At 41.1% G+C, this 16974-nt stretch overlaps 1 protein-coding gene across 5 annotated transcripts in view; it reads left to right on the top strand.

Moving 5' to 3' along the window:
* SPATA6L (spermatogenesis associated 6 like) overlaps window positions 1-16974 on the top strand; it is a 497016-nt gene that overhangs the window by 185050 nt on the left and 294992 nt on the right. For all 5 annotated transcript variants that reach the window (XM_085632931.1, XM_085632940.1, XM_085632934.1 and 2 more), the window contains exon 5: window positions 11084-11208. In XM_085632931.1, coding sequence (XP_085489057.1) covers window positions 11084-11208 — 125 coding nt within the window. The remainder of the gene's footprint in view (window positions 1-11083; window positions 11209-16974) is intronic.

The following is a 16974-nucleotide window of genomic DNA, read 5'->3' on the forward strand; positions in this document are numbered from 1 at the left end:
ATAGATCAGAGTGGTGCATAGTAGGATGCAGTGGCGCAGAGTGCAGTGGTGCAGAGTGCAGTGGTGCAGAGTGCAGTGGCGCAGAGTGCAGTGGCGCAGAGTGCAGTGATGTAGAGTTGAGTGATGCAGAGGGCATTGGTGCAGAATGGAGTCGAGTGGCGTAGAGTGCAAAGTAGAGTTGAGTGCCTAGAGTGCAGAGGCGTAGAGTTGTGCAGAATAGAGTAGCTTAGAGTGTTATATTTTCCTTTGGGACATTGTCGACATTGCTAAGTTAGCATGAGCTTTGATGCCATGATGCTGCTTTTGCGCAGGTTACTACATGACTTTGTTTTTGCAAGACTCTGTTTGTACCTTTCGCATGAGAACGGCCTGCTTTACGCGTTCTCTTCTAAGTTCCTGTAGTTTAGTCTGAACACGATGTGCAAGGTCGATAAACAATGCCCCTTGTTGTTCTGTTCTCGTCAGTCTCTAGCACCTAGACATAACATGCTAAACACAGCTGCAATGCTGGAGACTCATGCTTTGATATTGCGGGGTTGCATGTTTTAACACACTTGGAGAGAGCCTTTCCATGGAGAAGAGCTATGCTGTTCCTATGATGTAAACCTTACATCCAGGCTTTAAGGTATGGGTTCTGCTGTAAATGCCCCGAGATCTTCTTTTATATAAATAAACTTCTTCCAGTCAAGGGGAGGGTGGTTAGGCCTTATAGTCCTTTTTCCACTGTCTTTATATAATGACTTCCCCCTTTGTACTCTATGGAATTGTAACAATGCTAATTGTTTTGAGTTTATGCATTTTGCTGCTGGTAGTGACTCGTATACTGTATTGTAGAGCATTGGTTCCCAAACTTTTCACTCCTGAGGACCTCCATAGAGTCACTATTGGAAGCCGGGGACCCCCAAGCAATTTGTATAATCTAAATGTCAAACATTAAAACTGTAATTCGAAAGAATAAACACAAACGTGTGTACATCAAACAAAGACTAGACTTGAATTACTAATGGTTTTAGTAGTTTTATATTTAAACTATTTGCAAAAATCGAAAAACCTTATTGGGAAGGTTGGTGCCGCATCTTGCGACTAACTTATCATTGTTTGGTTTTATTTCGCTGCCCGAGGCTCCGGCTCCTGCTCCTGCCAATGGCTGGACTGGAAACCTAAAGCTGCTCTGGCAAATGCTGTCACACCAGTCACTGTACAGAGCACACCAAGTGCAGCGAGTGAGCCTGACCACTACAAACTGGGCTTTGGTGGGCTCTCCCCTAAGAAAATTTGGGAGAAAATGGTGCATTTTACAACTCATTTGTCATTATATAATAAATCGTATTAGCTTTTAAAGAATAGTAAATAATGAGCTGACTACGCACCAGAATACAACAATCTTTTGGCAATCTTCAATGATTGACAATATTCAATGATTCCCTCACTACTACTCTCCAACAGTGCCTCTCATCTTCTCACCCTCTGAGCTATGCACAAAACAAAACACTGCTTTTAAAAAAATGCATTGTAGACATTCTTCACAACAGGCATATTAACCATCTGCGCTTCCTTAGATTAGTCAAAGCTGCCACTGGACAAAACCCCCATCTCTCTCCAGCAGGTACTTTAATCACGGGAGTTATCTTGACACTTTTATTGCTGCCCAAAAACTGATGATGGTACAAGGAACTTTGTAGTGCTTTTAAAACTGCTGCCTGCGGACACCCTGGGAATGTGTCACGGACCTCTGGTGAACTATTATAGTGACTGCCAATTCTTATTGTGGACAAGTACGAGTGAGCGAGCAAAAGGGTATATCTTACTACCGCGATTCCTGAGAGAGTCGGAAGTGTTGTGTTCTGGCTTGTCTAATCATTTGCAGCTTCGTGATTTTTGGAGGAGAACGAATGAGACACCATAGCTAGTCGGTTTTGGGATTTTGGGTACTAAGATGATAGGTTGGTACACCCCTATACACTGAGGTCCTGTTTTCCTGCGCATATTTCCGTGTAGGTGCAGAATCCCCCCAACAAGAGCATAGTGCCATACAGTGCAGTGGGATAGAGTGCAGTAATGTACAGTGGAGTAGCATAGAGTGGAGTTGTGCAGAGTAGAGTAGCACAGCGTTCAGTGGGAGAGAGTGTAGTGTTGCATAGTATAATGTCAGAGTGCAGTAGTGTAGAATGGAGTAGAGTGGCAGAGAGAGCAGTGGCGTAGAGTACAGTGATGCAGAGTAGATTGATGCAGTGGCATAGAGTAGAGTGGCGCATAGTGGAGTAGAGTGGTGAAGAGTGCAGTGGCGTAGAGTAGATTGTTCTCAGTGTAGTGTGAAGTGGCGTAGGGTGAAGGGTTGCAGGGTAGATTGCACGCGCATATAGTGGCAGAGAATGTAATGGCGTAGACTAAACTGGTGTCGAGTGCAATGGTGAAGAGTAGATTAGAGTGGCATAGAGTGGATTGGCGTAGAGTGCAGGGGCATAGAGTTGAGTGTTACAGAGTAAAGTGCATTGCCGTAGAGTGCAGTATTGCAGAGTGACATAGAGTACAGTGACGTAGAGTGGAGTTAAGACGAGTAGATTGATGTGGCCTAGACCGGAGTGGTGTAGAGTGCAGTGGCGAAGAGTACATTGACATAGAGTAGAGTGGTACAGGGTACAGTAGAGTGATGCAGTGGCATGGAGTAGAGTAGTATAAAGTAGAGTGGTGCAGAGTAGAGTGGTGTGGAGTGGAGTGGTGCAGAGGAGGCACGCTCAGTAAAAGAGTTTACACAAGAGCACAGGGCAGCAGAGGAGAATGGTGACCATATGCTTTGGAGAGTAGCCGGAGATGGGCAGAGAGGACCTAGGGCCCCTGTCTGCTGTCAACAAAGGTATGGATTTAGCTGCACGTTTCATGTGCCAAAAGATGACATCACTCTAATTGCAGATGATCTGTAGCTTCCGAGCCACATTAACATATACAGACACAAAAATACACATACATACACACAAAGATACAGAGGTGTATGCAAACACACAAAACACGCACATATGCAGAAACAAACACTCACACACCAGAAACCCAAAGATATACAGACAAACACACACACCAATATATACACAGACACTTGCACACGCATACATGCATGCGGGTGCATAAACACGGACAAAATATTGACACACCAGAAGCTCAAAAATATACAGACAAACTTGCACACACACCAACATATACAGATATATTTGCACACACATACACACAGGCCAGTGCACCAACACACACAAATGTCACAGAAACAAGCACATACCAGAAGCTCAAACATATACAGATAAACATGCACACACACACAAACATATGTACAGACACACGCACACATACACAGACAGGTACAGATGCATGCCCAACAAACACGTACACACACACAAACATGCACACACAAACATATACACAGATGTACAAACACACAGGCGTAGGGTTAAACCGCCTCCATGGTGAAACTATTGCAATGCCTGGATCACATTCTGTAAAAGTGCATGTTCACAATCTTTGCATATATATACCGCCAGGGTACATGTATGGTTTCTGGTGCTCGCCTGGTGTAGGAAGGTGCATTACATTACAAATCACCAGAGGAATGCCCCATTCACTGGTCAGTGCCAGCCCATGAGCAGGGTGCATGCAGCCTGCCCGGATGGGCAGGGATGGGACAGCAACAGTGGCCATGCAGTCACTCTTATACAGTGTGCACCTGAAAACCCAGACCCCCGCAAGCAAGGACGGAGTAGGGGTTAGGTGTATGGGACAGCACATGGAGAAACGGTGGGTGGGAGGGGAAAGCAGTAACACAGGAAAAACAAGGCACTCAAAGTAACGTGCTGATCATACTAAAGTCACATGTGCTGTTCAAACAAAAGCCTTATGAGTTCCAAAAGTAATTTATTAAGAAATGTTTGTTTACACACGCTACCTTCTTGTTGGAAAATGCAAATGCCACAACCTGAGCACCTTATGCTCAAAAAGCACAGGAACACCACATTCTGAAAACACGATCTGAGAAGAAATAAAATATTGCGCCAAAATAGACAGGAGCGAACGAGTACAGGTAATAGGGCAAGTTGCCATGGTAGGGAAACCAAGCACCAAAAGCAGGGACAAATACATCCAATGCACCACTGAAAAGTCAGCATTTAAGAATGGCACACAAAAGAACGAATGAAAATTGTAGATAACAGCAAGTGTGCGCTGCCTAGAAGAGACCTAAAAAGGATTACAACACTGGAGAGCCGAATCCTAGGCATTCTCAGAAGATTGCATAAAGTAGTCCTTAAAACGTAAGCAAGCATATAAGGCTGACATTTTTGTCTCATATATTGCAGACCGGAACCCATGATTGTTTAGTGTAGAGTACACATGTATTCAAAATCAAAGTGCAGCCAGAGAAGCTAGTGCAAGTACGGTTTGGCTGAGGTACAACTTGGAACATTGTAAAAAAGATTTTTCCGCTTCCTTCTGAATGGCCCCATAGGGTAGGATTAACATAGTCTTGGTGTGATAATATGGATGCGTGAACTATCCGATATCTACCTTTGGTAGTAAGGAATCAGAAAATTTAATAAGACTAAAAAACAAGGACAAACCATCTGAGCACATTTTTTAATGTGATGTACAAATGATGATGCAAAGCCAATACTAATACCACAATTCTTATCCTACATAGGAGTAGGAACAGTGCCAAGAACAGAGGGGCACCAGGCAGATTTCAAAACAAAGAACTGTTTGACCATGATGAAAACCTTTGCTTTTTAAAGTTAAACTTTTAGATATTTAGGGCTACCCAGTTGGAAGCATCTGTGAGTTAATCTGCGGTGTCAAAAGCTGTTGACAGGTTTAAAAGGATAATGGTGGCAGTACAGCATTGATGACAGAAGAGAATGGTCAGGCAGCTGAACTGGCAGAAGATGGAGTGGAGGATCTTGTCCTTTGTTGGATGGGTCAGGTGGAGTTGCTGGCCTGAGACACGTTCTCTTATTGTCAATGGTTATACAATTCTAGCCAAGACAAGTTAAAGTTACACTAACTTCTTGTTTCTTTGGTGTATGAGTTATATAATCTACATTTGCTCTGAAGTGGTTGACGTCACACAATAGAAGTAATATGATGTCCATTTTCTGAGAGCTATTCAATTTTATATGGTACTTTGGTACTCAGTTAGAATTTTTCATGTAATGTAAAATATTTGGCATGGGTCAGTTCTGCACTGCTTCGAGTTTGAAACTATGAAACAGTCACCAGGAGTGACTTAGTCTAGAATGAGATGTCCAGAAGTCTCAACATGAACAGCATTGTTTCTGTGGTTTTCCTGTGGCTCAAAATATTCTGGAGCGATGTTTTGTTTCTGGAAGCGTTATACCTCAGTCCTAGTCTTTTAATACACCATTTGCCATTTATGAATACATTGACATTTCCAACCATCAACCTTCTCTTTTTAATTGTAAGACTGTTGTAAGAGTATTCAAATTATAGTAATATAACATTTAATTAGTTAACTATTCAAAAAAAGTTGAAATTTCAGAATGTTTCTTTTTTGAATTACGATGCATAAACTACCTCGTTTGTAATTTAGGAAGTGCAATAGATTGTGAAAAAATCATTACTATGTTTATTTCTAGAATATGCACTTTGATGTCATGATTCGACTTGGACATCTGCAAAGCAGTTGCCATGCTGGAAGGTGGCAGGCCACCTTAGTAAATTGTTAGGTCCATCTTTAAGCAAGAGACAAACATTAATCTTTTGGGAAGGTAGTGTACCTACCAAAAGGTCACATTAAAATACTGCCAATTACATTTCTTAATCAAAATATAAAAGCAATGACCTTAGCAGACCAGCATCCTGTCTTCCTAGTCAAATGGCAATAAAAAGGATGAATGGAGGCAAACAACAATGGTGTTGTTGTTGCTGCAGAACAACCATTCATTAATTTCATTTGCAGAAAGCACTGTGCAGTCTTTGTTAGGTTTTTGAAGATTAGAAATCCCAGGATTATTTATCCGTTTATTTATAAAGTTTTGTATAGCGCGAACAAGATCCCGAAGGATATCAGAGCAGCTTACAAAAGGATGAAATGAAGGACATAAATGCAATATCGACACCAAGTAAGAATACAAAACAGGAAGAAACTCACAATTCGAGGACATATGAGTCCGGGAGAGTAATACAAAAACAGGTAACAGGACAGTTGTCTTCATTACACAAAGTCTTGCCTTTCCCAATCTCAGCCCTTAATTCTTAAGTGGATGCTGCAGTCAGGCTCTCATGGGGGAAGGGAAACATCTAGACATTTTCTCATAAAGTCTACTGTGAAGACTTAACAGGTGATTCAGTAACAGAAAATATTTTTTTATAATATTCTCGTGGGTGTGGAAGTAGGATCCAGTGTAATGAATGTTGCTAATAAATGATCAGGACATTACAGCTTCATCCCTCAACCTTTTACCGCTCCTTAAGTCATTTGGATCTCAACTAATTGATTGTGAATTATAAAGCGTAAGCTCAGTTTGCCCTATGATTACCTGTATAAATTACACTGATATATACAAAAATTATTGTTCAAACGTCACCTACCCTGAGAGCCATTCTTACAAACTCAGCCTCATTGGTACTCATATCCAGTCATTAATGTTTCATAAAGGTACTGGGGAGGCCCCTATAGCTGTCTGATAAATGGCAGTCATAGAAACAGCACTATTCTTGACCCAGAAAGCTGCCACTCCACCACCCTAGATTAAGAGAAGAAAAAGCATTCCTGTGTGCTCATAAGCCAATGAAAGTGCCATACAAATTCACCCTATCTTACTTGTCAAGACAGGTTTCAGAACTTCCCATTCCAGCCTAATAGTGACAAACAGAGAAAAATACCCACTGAGAGGAACCTCATAGAGGGCGATTGTAAGGGAATCCATATGTGTCCTCTATTCCCCACATTCCTAAGCTATGAGCAACTCGATCTGTAGTATCTGCAGTCAGCTGAAAAGGCCCCATTGTTTCTGTTTATTTTGGTTGGCATTTGTCTTTACAGTATGCCATAACCATCAATTGGGTACCTGTGTAGATCCACTGAACAATTGCAAGGTGTACAGATATGGAAAGCAAGAGTGAAGGATTCATTTGTACCCTCTGCTTCAAAACCTTAATATGTGATTTTAGATTCCATAATTTCCAAGCAACTATTGCTGCAATATATACCTCAAGGGCTAAAAAGATGTAATGTTACATGTAATGTTTGATTGGAACATTTTATCAAAACCACATTTGCATCATGTTGGAACGTGAGCTAAAAAAAGCGGTGAAGTAAAACTGTTAGCAAATACACTTACAGTAGTTTTTATATATGAAATATATTCTGCCTGAGCTCAACTAAAGTACGTTCCAATGGTGTACTCATGTCTATCTAGAACTGCACTCACATCACAAATTACGTTGACTTTGTATTCAAACTCAAAGAACTGCTCAACCAGGCCAAGATGTCTGGTATCTGAGGTCCTGTCAAGTATGACATCATTGACTGAGTAGAATCTCTAGCACTCTTTCCCTTTAGAAGACGGGCCAAGGAGACTAAGTACAACCATGCACTGTAGGCCAAGCTCCAGTTTGGGTAATAGCTTTCCTTTAGGGGACTGAAATAGGAGGGTCAGAGGTGAAGTAGGGAGGGAGGAGAGAATTCTGCACAACTAAGATATGGGTTTAATGTATATAACGTTGCTGCAAAGAATGTTTTCAGGAGAGGAAACACACAGTTTTGGAACAAAACAGAAAGTAGGAAGCAAGAATATTATTTGGACTGGCTAGATCCCCCGTTTGCCCCCACACCGCTGCATGAGTGCAAAAACATTGTTGGCCTACTGAAGGAGAGAATCTGCCTGGATCCTAAAAGTAGACCTCTCTACTGTACTTAAGACTTCCCTCATGTCTGCAGAGAGGTGTCTGGAGTCTTCTGCTGTACCTGGCTTGTGCTTCTAGCATTTACTTCAGGTCTGGTGGCAGCAGCCTCTTGCTGAAGGAGTCAAGGTCCTGCCTTTGAAGCCTGTTTGCTGCTGTGGAGGTCCCCTAATGATTTGCTACTTTTTTGAAAATGGTAGCAGCACTTCCAGAATGTGAGCACAATGTTGTATATTTTTAAAAATATGGTCTTGCGGATGGGTTGTAACCTGTCGGTTTCCCTGAAAAAGGGGCTGCATTGGCGTGCTCAAATTCATGGTTGTTCCCGTTTTTGTTGGAAGATTTGATGTTGTTGAAGGAATGCCTGATTATTGTATCCAATCTTCTGATGCCTATGCAAAATACATTCTACACGTTTGCACGCTGAAGCTACTTTTCATCCAGAAACATCTATAAGTTTGAAGGTAAAATTTCTCAGTGGGTATCAGTCACCAATTTGTTTTCAACCTCGTTCATTCGTCGTCTGAAAATGCAGAGGTTATGGACAATAGTATGGAGTAGATTTTTGCTTTTGTTTCAGATTTGCTGTGCATTTCTCAGAGGATATCATTGAATGGTTCTCCTCGATGCTTTCTCATGTGGTGTTTTTGTTTTCTTTATCATTTTTCATCTGCCATTCTATTTTATTCATTTTTGTGGTATTTTCTTTGTCTTTGTACCTTTTGTGGTTTGGACTTTTTAAAATGTTATTTATTAACAATATTGGTATTGTTTTAGTTGTCACACACATATCTCGTTATGCTGCATCACAAAGCTACCAATTATAATTCAGATATTCTTCACAAAAATAATTTATCCATGTGGGTCACATAGTTAGGCCCCTGTGGGAGCTCTTGCACAGCTCAAATCAAAACAGTGGCCTCTCATAACAGGCTATCTGCCTACTGGGGCTCAGACAATATAGAGACAGATTCCCCATTCTACTTCAGATTATGGATGCTGGCAAATCGCATTGATTATAAGAAAATTAAGGTCACATTTGTATGGATGCTGAAATTGTAAGCAGGAATGAAGTACGTAACCCTCATGGAGATCATATGAAAACCATGGAGGAGACCAAGATCATGGGGTTCAGTGTTCCTTAAACACCCTAATGGTGCAAAACTGCACCATTGGGAGTTGGGACATTTTACGTCCAAAAGCAAAACATGCTTCTAGGAAATTAAGCCATTAGGGGATTTTCTAAGAGGGTTAAAATTCATTACCAGCACACCAAACATAATGGGCTTTCAAGTGTGTGTAGCATTTGAGGATGAAGGAATAAAAAGGCTCCGGTACTGATCTGACTATCTCCACTCAGAGGCTCATTTTCTGAAACTCCTACTTCTGAGTCTTCAAAACATCAGGGGAATATAGAGGTGCATCATTGGGAGCAGATATGGCCAGACTTCCAGAGCTACAAAGTGTCTGTGAGGGCCCAAAAGCTACAGGAAGATTTAGACCTTTGGAAAAGGCCAGCTTGTAATGTGATGTATCCTGAACCCCTTGAATCACTTGTGATCCTGTGTCAAAATACCGCAGTGAATATGTATTGTACTATTACTACTTAACAACAGGAATTACATGTCGACATCTACATGACATGTCTTTTTTAATCCACTCGTGCCCTTTGTATATGTGTAGTTGTTTTGAAGTTCTGCGTGCTTAATGATTACATCCTTTATAACAAATATATATTAAGTTGACGAGGCACTCAGAATATCTGGTTTTATTGTGATATTTCACACAGCCATAAAGCGACAGGACTGGATTTCATTTCAAAGCCATATGATTCTAAAAGTCATCAGCCTCAAAGAGGCTCTTTGCTTATTTCCTTGAAGCAAAGGTAGCGTCATTGCCATTTTAAAGACACATTCCCATTACATACATTTCTGTAGAGGAGTAAAGTGGGCCATTCGGTGCATACGTTTTGCAGACATTATGCTGGACGCACCCTAGGAAAAATTTGGTTCTAGCCTGTAGGTACTGAACAACTTGTTTACTCGAGGGTTAATTCGGCATATCATGTCTCGCCTGGCTGAACAGAAAAAAATTGCAAAAATCAAGTGGACAACCAGTTTGGAATTGGGGTAACCATGATGACACTATACGAAAATATACCTTCATAGCGATTTCATTATGCTTATTTTTATTCTCTATTTTACAAAATCCAAACAACCATCGTCTCGTCCCCCTGTTAGTTAAAGTTTATCTGCAATCTTCCATACACGTGGTTTTTAAATCGACCTTGGATGTTGCATATGTTAACATGAATTTGGAGTTGAGCTCCTATGTATGGAGGTACGTTTCCCACTCAATATGAGTACGGTAATCACCATGAAGTTAATTTTCCTATCTCTGTGACTCCAGAATACGTATTGATTTGAATTTTAAATATTCACTTTGACTATATACAATATGGAGTTGGAAAGGAACCTGTGACTTCTGCTGTTCAGTAAGACACTGATGTTGGAGTTTAAAACCCCTGCAGCATTTCGCTTTGTTTAAAAGACACCTTCAGAACATTGTAGTAGAAATGTTAAGGCTCGCAAATCATTGTAACACTTTGTATTCTGGACACCAGATTTTTAATAAAATCTCAAAAAGATTTTTAAATAATTCTAAACTTTTTAAACCATCTTTTGAGAAAAAAAACTTGTAACTTTTTTTACCTACAAACTCAAACTTTAGAATTTCTTAATAATATGTTGGCTCATGTACTAGTTAAATATTTGTACAGATGTGAATCTCCTATCTGTATGTTTTTTCAACCAGTCTTGGTTAATTTACCAGTTAAGAACAATAAGCCAATGGCCCCAGTTTTAAGGAAAACTTTTATAATAGATCTCAAATCATGCTAAAATTTAATGATACAAACCATTGCCAATATGCTTATAGTTGATGATAATTAAACTTGTGACACTCTTAATTTGTTAGCGGTGTGTTGGTGGTTGGGAGTGGAGGAGAGCACATGACACTGTTTAATTGAAAATATGTAACTTTGCATTAGGAGATATCCATTGGTCTTTTTACTGCAGGGAATGGCAACTTTAAAAAAATGCTCCAACTTCACAGTTAGCAGCTGAAGATGTGGTTTCCTTAAGAACACATTCTAAAATTAATGATTTCTTTTTCTGTTTTTCAGTGGGAGAGTTTCTGGCTTTCTTTGAAGAAAACACTCGAGAGTTTCTCTTCCCAGAACCAAAGCTGACCCCTTCACACCCTGGGGTGGGGAGAGAGCTGTTGATGAATACTGTTCGAAACTTCCCTGTAAGTGTTTTGCGCAGAACACAGTGCTCATGTTTTTTTAATGATGAAACATATTTATTGATTGTTTCAGATATAATATATATCTGTCTGTATCTCTCTCTCTCTCTCTCTCTCTCTCTCTATATATATATATATACACCACACACACATACATATATGTACATTATGCTAGTTTAGAATTTCTTGACATGCAGGAGGACCCCTTCCAGTCCAGGGTTTAGTCTGGAGAGAAGTTCAGAGGGAGTTGTCTTATCAGACCTGAAAAGTAACAGTTGGTGGTGTATGATGTGGTCTTGTACTATTTTCAGTTGTTCTTCCCACTGTTGTTCATAGCTATTTATCAGTCCCCTGGCATGCTGTGAGTTCACTGGTTTCACCATGATTGATTAACTTACTTTTTATCTGACCAGTGATTTTACATATTATTTGAAATGTCAAATTCCACATGGGTTCTCCTCTCACTTATTTTGTTTAATCTCTGTGTGCAATATCTGGCACAGTTGATCAGATGTTATGGGTTTTTAAGTTTACATTTTGAGAACCACATCCAGGTGATGCATTATGTTGAATGGAACTTGATTTCTTTAGTCATATTTTTTTTTTATCATAACATGAAGTTTAATTAATAGTTATTCAATTTGTATATCACATCAAATGAGAGATAGGGGAAACAAGGAAAAAAAGCTCACCCATCTCCGTTCTCTAGCATGTTGCAGAAGTTTACATTGTGCCATTGAACATATTGTGTAGAAGATAAAGTTACTGCAGTAACTTTCTGCTTCACAATATCATATACATCGAATAATGGCTCTACATTGTGTGTACTATGTGTATAGCAGGCAAGCCATGCACATTGGCTCTACCAATTCTTTTTACATATGTTATTAGACATTTGTCTCCCCCCAAACAAAGTTGACTAGAGAGTGCAGAACTGTATCCAGAATTCTGACCTGGAAGCTATTGGAAATCTAACCCAGGTTGCATATGTCATGTGAATTTGTAAAGAGCACTAACACCCATGAAGGTATCCTGGCACTGAGCAGGTTTGTGTGCTTTGCCCTACCTCTGGTAGGTCAGTTAATTGAAAAGCCAGCTCTTCAGTTTATTGCAGAATTCAAGAGGAGCGGAATAGGCTCTGATGTGGAGTCAGAGACTGTACCACACGTAGGAGTTATGTAAGAGAACACCATCCTCCTGATCTGGTTCTGTGCATGCATTGGATGTGTGCAGGTAGGCGTCCTGTGGAGGTGTCTAGGTGGTTGGTGGAAGGAGATGCGACTGTTTAGATAGGTGGTGACTTGAATGTGTAAGCAGTTTGAAGCGAGCGTGTTTGTGTATCGGCAGCCACTGGAGCCCCCTGAGGTATTGTGTGATGTAAGTTCTGTGTGGGAGGTTGAGGATGAGTCTGGCTGCTTAGTTCTGGATGGTTTGTACTCTTTTATTGTGTTGCTTGGTGATCACGGCATAGAGGGTGTTTCCATATGCCACCTCGCATGTGACTAGGGCACGAGTGACAGTTTTTCTAGTGTTTCCTGGAAGCCATTTGAAGATCTTTCGCAGCATCTTCAGGGTGTGGAAGCAGGATGCAGTGACGGCATTGACCTTTACAGTAACGTCCAGTTTGCTGTTGAAGATTATTCCAAGGCTCCTAGCATGGATGCTGGATGTGGGTCCAGGTCGGCTGGCCACCGATTGCAGTTCCATAGTGAGGTGTTCTTGTCGAAGATCACTACTTCTGTCTTGTTGGTGTTGAGCTCCAGACAGTTGGATTTCATGCAGTTTTGTGATTTCGGTCATGCAGGGGGTGAAATTGTTTGTTGTGTTGGGGGTCTTGTCCGAGAGGGAGGTTATAGGTCGAAAATTAGACGTTATTTTGCATGCCATTACTTCGCATGCTATTACTATGCGCTTATTACTTAGCAATAACCGTTACTACACACGTTTTTACTTCACATACCATTACAATGAAAATGTTAATGTATGCGAAGTAAAAACTTACCTAGTAATAAAAATGGTATGCGGAATAACGTATCATACTACCTTACACCTCTAAAACACTACCAATACACTAAAACACTACACTACCCTACACTACTGAAACACCACTACACTACCCAAAACCACTACCCCCTGCACGAACATACACATTCCCCTACTCCTACACTCATGCACTACCCATCACAACCCCCGACACTACACTAAACCCTAAAACACTACCCTACACTTCACTATCCCCACAACACTACCCTAAAACACTAACTCCAGCACGACCCTGCCCCTATCCCCAGTCCGTTTCCTACTCCCAAACACTACCATTCACGACCCCATACAATACACTACACCCAAATACACTACTTTACACTACACCTACACAACCGTACACACAGCTTCACTTACCTCTCTCTCCTCGTGGATCACCTTCCACTGCTCCAGCTTCCTGCGTCTTCAGAGTCGTACTACTTTTTTTAGAAATGGAAGCGCCTAAATAAAAACAACAATGTGGATATCCTGCGAAGTAACGGTCATGCGCAGTAAAACCATGTGAAGTAATGGTTTCTGCGCACTAACGATGCGAAGTAAAGGCAATCCGAAGTAGTGGCCGCGTAGAAAAGGTCACCCACCGTATAGGTTGCGTGCCATTGGCGTAGGAGAGCATGTTGATGTCAAATGCACAGATGATGTTGGCCAGTGTGATCATGTATATGTTGATGGGAAATCCAATGGTGTTTTAGGTTGATAGATACTACATTCTTCAAGGTCTTTTCTGAGTTTTACTGTGGCACCAGATATTTAGTGTGTGTTATATCCTACTACCACCAAAAGAGAAGAAAAGATTACATCGCTGAATAAGTAAATCTTCAAATTATATAGTGGAATGGTCGTGTTTGGCTTTCTGTACCTGATGTTTATTACTATTGAAACAATGGCATTTAGAAATTCCTCTTTCAGAATTATTCCAGCTGTCATTTTCTACTCTGCATTCATCTTATAGGGGTTTGCACACTCTAAATATGCATGGTCTGTTTAGGTCATCTGCTTCTAAAACATAGAGTAGTGCACAATGTTTGGAGCCCTGTCAATTTTTGTATGTCACTGAATCAGTTTGTTCCTTTTTCTTCCCCTTATATGTTTGATTCTGTTTACGCTTGTGTAATAGACAAACCTAGTGTCTCACACATTGTGTTTTTTGTAGAATTTTCCTTTTAAGTTCAATGGGGCTTGGTCCACTTTACTCATTAAGAGGGTACTGTTTTATCCAGTAACTCAAGCAACTTCTGGTTTGTTTTTGCAAATAGAGCGTTTATGTATTTTTTCTGATTGTGTTGTCTTGTTATTATTTTGAACATACTAACAGAGACTGCTTGAAGTGTGCTGATGGGCACCAATTTCAGTCCCGTTGTCTGCTTTGTGGGGTGTCTGTAAACATGTTTATATAAAGGTAATTATTGTTGTGGGTGGAGACATAGCTTTTACTGTGTCTACTTTGCTTTCTATTGTGGTGAAACTTCCAACAGGTGCATTTTTATCTCTACCGGGGTATAATCTTTTAGACCCATAGAGACAAATTGATGTCTTCCTGATATCCTCCACTCTGTGTCTTATAGAAGTGTTTTTATTCTGTTGTACACTGTAAGGACTTGAGAAAAACGAAAGTCCTTAGCCTCGTTGTTCTTCACGTACATAGCACCTCTATGGCCAAGATCAAATTTGTTTATGCTTACAGCACCACTAGGGTGGCATGTTGGAATGGGTATTGGACACCTCAGCGGAAAGCAGCTGGATACATCGCGCATAACTGAATCCTCAAAGAAGTGCATCATATTGTTGCCTATTGTCATTAACATGACAGATCATTATATCACTATGCAAATTCTAACCAGAAGTGCTCTGATGGGCAACTGTGATAAGTAGCTGAAGCTGCAAAAGTAACATAACCTCGTACCATTAATGTAAGATTTCCTGCTTGGTGTCCGGAGGTACATGCTTGTCGAAACCGTTCGCAATTGACCTAAATTGTTAGAATAAGGAAGGATTGTTCTCCTTCAAATCCATACCCTAGCTATCTCTTGTAACAGGGCTCTTTATGATGACCTCTTTCTCATCGCCTCTTCTCGGGCTGGGTATTTCTTAATATTAATGCATCAATTAAGACTGTGTGCAATGACCACAGGCCAATGAGTGAATGAAAAGGACTGCTTTAATAGAACAGGTATATCCATGCAATCTTTTGGCAAATCCCCACCTTATTAATACATCAACTTCTACTAACATCTCACCCCTTAAACCTTAATCCCTTCCCAAACCTGTCCCCTAAACGTCTCAACCAATTCTAGCCCATTTCATTGTGTAGATTCGCCCTCCCGCTCATATAGCCAAGTAAACTCTGCTACGGCTCTCATTGAGCGAGACAGCACCAATGACCACAGGCCATTGATTGAGTGAAAAAGGCTAATTTAATAGAGCAGCTCTGCGAATACAATACCCTCACAAAAGCCTAGTTGAATACCCACTTCTCTAATTCAGTAGGTGTTCCTAAAATCCCACCCATAAACCTTCCTGTAACCACAAATCCCCCCAAATCAAAGCACATCCCTTGCTGTATTCTGCTTAAGTCCTCTAGCTGTTGTACAGTCCTTCCAAAATGTCTTTCTTATTGCCATCCTTCTCCACTCTTTGCCCCTCAACATTTCTTTTAACTATCCTCAAATATCTGTACAGTACATCGAGAACACCCCTCACCCTCCAGGATTTACCTAATCAGTAGTGCTCCAAACCTGGGTATGTATTCATGAGGCTGTTCTCCATCTTTCCAATCAAGACAAGCCCTGCATAACCCTACTGTACAGTTCTTGCATATTTTAACCACTGCAACACCTATTGTTCCTAGAGCACCACTTAGCACCATATTACTTCACATAAAGACTTCACAGTTCTAACACTCAACCCTAACAAAAAATATTAATCTCCCTATAAAAAACAGTGAATTTGATCCGGAGTGTGATCCTCGTAAAACATTTCTCAATGCATAATAACACCCATATGTTGTTTCCTTCTTTTTTTTTTTTTTGAAAAACCTTTATTACAGTTTCAGAGACATACAAGTATGGGCCTACAACCAACAGGCCGGCCGCTAATGCACACTATAAGCCTAGACACAGCTTAACAACCACATCGATGAAGCAATAAGAGAGCTACTGGAGTGCTAATCAACTCAGCCGGCCGCAGCCGCAGTCCATAGACAAGCAAAGAAAGGTTTCATATTTTTGAAGAAAACGAAAAACATCACACACACAAGGCAGAGGAGGTTAATAGCAGTAACATGTGCTCCCCGTATCGAAGGAGTAAACAAACCCAGGGAGAAAGAGGGGGGGGGGCAGGCAGAAGAAACCAAATGCGCATGTCGCAGGAGCATAGAGGAATGCGCGGGCTAGGGAGACAGAGCAGCATCCATCTCACGCGTCTGGGGCGGGGCGCAAATACCTCCACGATAGGAGTTCCAGGGACCCCACACCTTAATCCACTTCCCAGGCTTGCCTCTCGCCACATACACCGTTTTCTCTCTGAACATACACCAGTCCATGTGTTCCTTCCACGCTGAGACCGTTGGTGGCCTCTGAGAGCCCCACAGTTGTGCAATGTCACGCTTCGCTACCATATAGCCCAGAGTCACCCACTGCGTCTGCATCACATTGTAATCAGTCGGCTCCCAGACATTCAGCAAACATCTCCGTGCCTCCGGCAACAAGGCAACATGCGTGACCTCTT

Source organism: Triturus cristatus, chromosome 2_1 (assembly GCF_964204655.1).
Source record: "Triturus cristatus chromosome 2_1, aTriCri1.1, whole genome shotgun sequence".
NCBI lineage: Eukaryota > Metazoa > Chordata > Amphibia > Caudata > Salamandridae > Triturus > Triturus cristatus.